This window comes from Phragmites australis, chromosome 21 (genome assembly GCF_958298935.1).
Source record: "Phragmites australis chromosome 21, lpPhrAust1.1, whole genome shotgun sequence".
NCBI classification, from domain to species: domain Eukaryota; kingdom Viridiplantae; phylum Streptophyta; class Magnoliopsida; order Poales; family Poaceae; genus Phragmites; species Phragmites australis.
In genome coordinates this window covers 1,480,652-1,483,412 of record NC_084941.1, presented here as the reverse complement: position 1 = coordinate 1,483,412, position 2,761 = coordinate 1,480,652, and the positions used below count along the sequence as shown (strand labels likewise).

Genomic DNA, 2,761 nt, shown 5'->3' with positions numbered 1-2,761 from the left:
TCGCATGCATGCATGGACACACACTCCATGGCCACAACGAGCTCGGCCCCTTTACTCGCCGAACAAAGTTTTTCCCAAAATGGTATGCCGGTGAGATACGCACGAATCTCAATAAAAAATAAATGGTGTGGATAAGCCATTTTAACAGTAAATTTTCCTTTACTCGGCCTGTCTTCCACCTATACTCTCTTCATCCGTTTATTTTTCAATAAAAATAGATGGATGAGGAGAAAGAAGATGGTAATAAGTGAGGAGAGAAGGAAGAAGGTGACCAGAGCATTGCCCACTCTTTTCCCTGCCAAAAAGGCCGCGATAGGGCCAAGTCACGTGCTGGCCCACCCACCAATCCCGGCTCTCTCTCTCTGCTTCCTCTTTTCCTCCATTAAAAAGCTTGACCTGCGAGTGAGGAAGAAGAAAGCACGGGGTAGGACTAATAACCACGAGGAAAGCTGCAACACTCGATGAGCAAAGTACTCCGCTGCCTGGAGAAAGAAAAGATCTCACCTAAAAATATCAGAAAGTGAAGGAGGACGAACAAACTGAACAAACAAGTATAATTTGTTTCGTAATTTGAAACTGGCGAGGAGATCAGGCATTCGCTGACGAAGAAGAAGAAGATAGGCACCGGGGCACCTGGATGAGCGGAGGCATACGTGCTAGTGGGGTAGTATGGAATGCGTACCATGACTAATACGCCGGCTAAATCACAATCACGGCCATTAGTTTGATATGTGACGCTTTGAGATGCATGATTACTCACGATCACACTTATGCCAACAGAATTAATTGATCTCTCATAGAACTTAGAATCATAGAGGTAGGTACCAAACAGTTTAATAATTAACAAAAGAGAAATGAAAATATCTGAAATACGTAGGCGATCGGAGGGAAAAAGAAAAGAAGAAACGAGAGAATTTTGCAAAAGGATCTAAGCTCCATGCAATGCATGACCAGCTCCGGCTAGCTAACACACGCCGTAGTCACGGAACATGAGCTCCGGCCTCGGACCGGCAGATCCTGCCGCCGCCGAGGCAGCCGCGGCCGCTGCAGCGTCACGGTGGCTGCCGCGGATGAGGATGACCTCCTTCTGGCGGCGCAGCTCCATGACCTTGCGGTGGGAGTTGGAGTGCTGCGTCAGCACGAATGTGGGGCTGGCCGCCGGCCGGTACTCCGGCATCAGCCGCCCGGACTTGAACCGCACGCCGCACGCGTTGCACAGGGTCTTGGGCCCCAGGGGGCCCGTCCGCCACTGCGGCGTCTTCTCTGACGCGCAGTGCGTGCACCGACGCACGCCGGCCTCCACGCCCACCTCCCCCGCGGCCCCGCCGGGCACCGGGTTCTTCTTGCCACGGCTGCCGTTCGGCCGTGCTGGCTTCGACGACGGGAAATCCGACGACGAGCAGGAAGATGACGGCGACGACTGCGATGGTGGGCGCGGCACGAGGGAGTGCCATGCCGCAGCAGCCGCAGCGGTCGCACGGGACCGCCTGCTACGTGCGCCGCGGCCGGGCGCCGCTGTGACGCAGCTGTCTTGACCAGCCGAGTTTCCACCACCGTTGCCTGCCGCGTTAGCAGCCGCCGCCGCCATTGCGGCATGCGCCGCCGACGAGTAATTCGGCATGTCGGAGTAGGAGTCGTCCACAAACTTGGATAGCCACTCCAGCTCCGCAGCTTCCTCGCTCTGAAAATCACACATCCATATATGTCGCCATTGTTCAGCTCATCGTGGTTCGATCTCAAGCCTTAGAACCTCTCTAAGTACGTAACTACATATGCAAATTTCACAAGATATATGCATGGCTGCGCGATCTTTTGGTGCTTACAGGTATGTAGAACTCGTCGGCAAAGGAGAGGAGCGACGTCTGGTGATCCGACGAGTTGGCGGTGGGTGACGGTTCGCCCATGGCCCCAGAGTGGTGCCCGTTGTCAGTAGCAGCCGCCGCCGCGGCGGTGGGGAAGAACTCGTGCGCGCCGGCGTTGGAGAGGTCGAGAAGGTCGTCGACGCGCATGGCGTCGCCCATCGGCGGCATCCCGTAGTAATGGTGCGCAGTGGAGAAGCTGCCGCCACCGCTGTGGTGGCTGCTCATCGGCGCTGTGGTGATGCTCGAGGAGTTGTGGTGGTGGTACGTGCTCATTCCCATGCCGAGCTCCACTCCCATGGCCATTTCCCACTCCGACGCCATCCCGGATACTAGAGAGATACCGTGCCACGTCGTACTTAATTGGCACCGGGCAGCTTCTTGAAACGAGCAAGTGGCAGTGCTCGTTCTAGTACGAGCTGGAAGCTAGCTTTGCTAGTGGCAGTGACGAGAGAGTGTGTGTGAGAGAGGGAGGGGATGTATGGAGTGGAGTGGTGAGGGGAGAAGATGTGTGAGGAGGGGAGAAGAAATAGTGCTGGGCTACGAAGGGCTCCCCAGTCACTCACTCACCAGTAACAGACCAAGGGTTGTTGCCAAGTAATTAATATAGAGCTGTGGGGAGGGGAGACAGATGGGTCTAGTTTGCTAGGAAGATAAAATTTCACTGGCCGGACGCATAGAATTATTGTTAGGACCGTTCATTTATATTAAAATTTATAATAAAAAATAGATAAAAATCTTTAATATAGTTGTATTTCCCTAGTTAGCTATAGCATCACCACCACCAGTGCATGTGTGTGCACAAAACTATTCTTGACGAAAAGCTGTGCACAAGATAGCATGAAGGTATTGCGATTAGGGCCGGGGAGTATAGAATTATCGTGCACAGGGGAGAGGAAGCT

The 2,761-nt window shown here is 53.8% G+C and overlaps 1 protein-coding gene across 1 annotated transcript; it reads right to left on the bottom strand.

Annotated features, from left to right (window-relative positions):
- Positions 1-768: 768 nt before the first annotated feature.
- LOC133902940 (GATA transcription factor 4-like) lies at positions 769-2,469 on the bottom strand. The gene is made up of 2 exons (XM_062344269.1): positions 1,824-2,469; positions 769-1,681 (listed from the first exon to the last, which is right to left on the bottom strand). The coding sequence occupies exons 1-2, from the start codon at positions 2,181-2,183 to the stop codon at positions 965-967; spliced, it is 1,077 nt and encodes a 358-aa protein (XP_062200253.1). The 5' UTR covers positions 2,184-2,469; the 3' UTR covers positions 769-964.
- Between the last annotated feature and the right edge of the window lie 292 nt (positions 2,470-2,761).

Coding starts and splice junctions, on each gene's coding strand:
- LOC133902940 (XM_062344269.1), bottom strand. CDS start 2,183: ATGGCGTCGGAGTGGGAAATGGCCATGGGAGTGGAGCTCGGCATGGGA. Junction 1,682..1,823: donor CCGACGAGTTCTACATACCT/GTAAGCACCAAA, acceptor TGTGATTTTCAG/AGCGAGGAAGCTGCGGAGCT.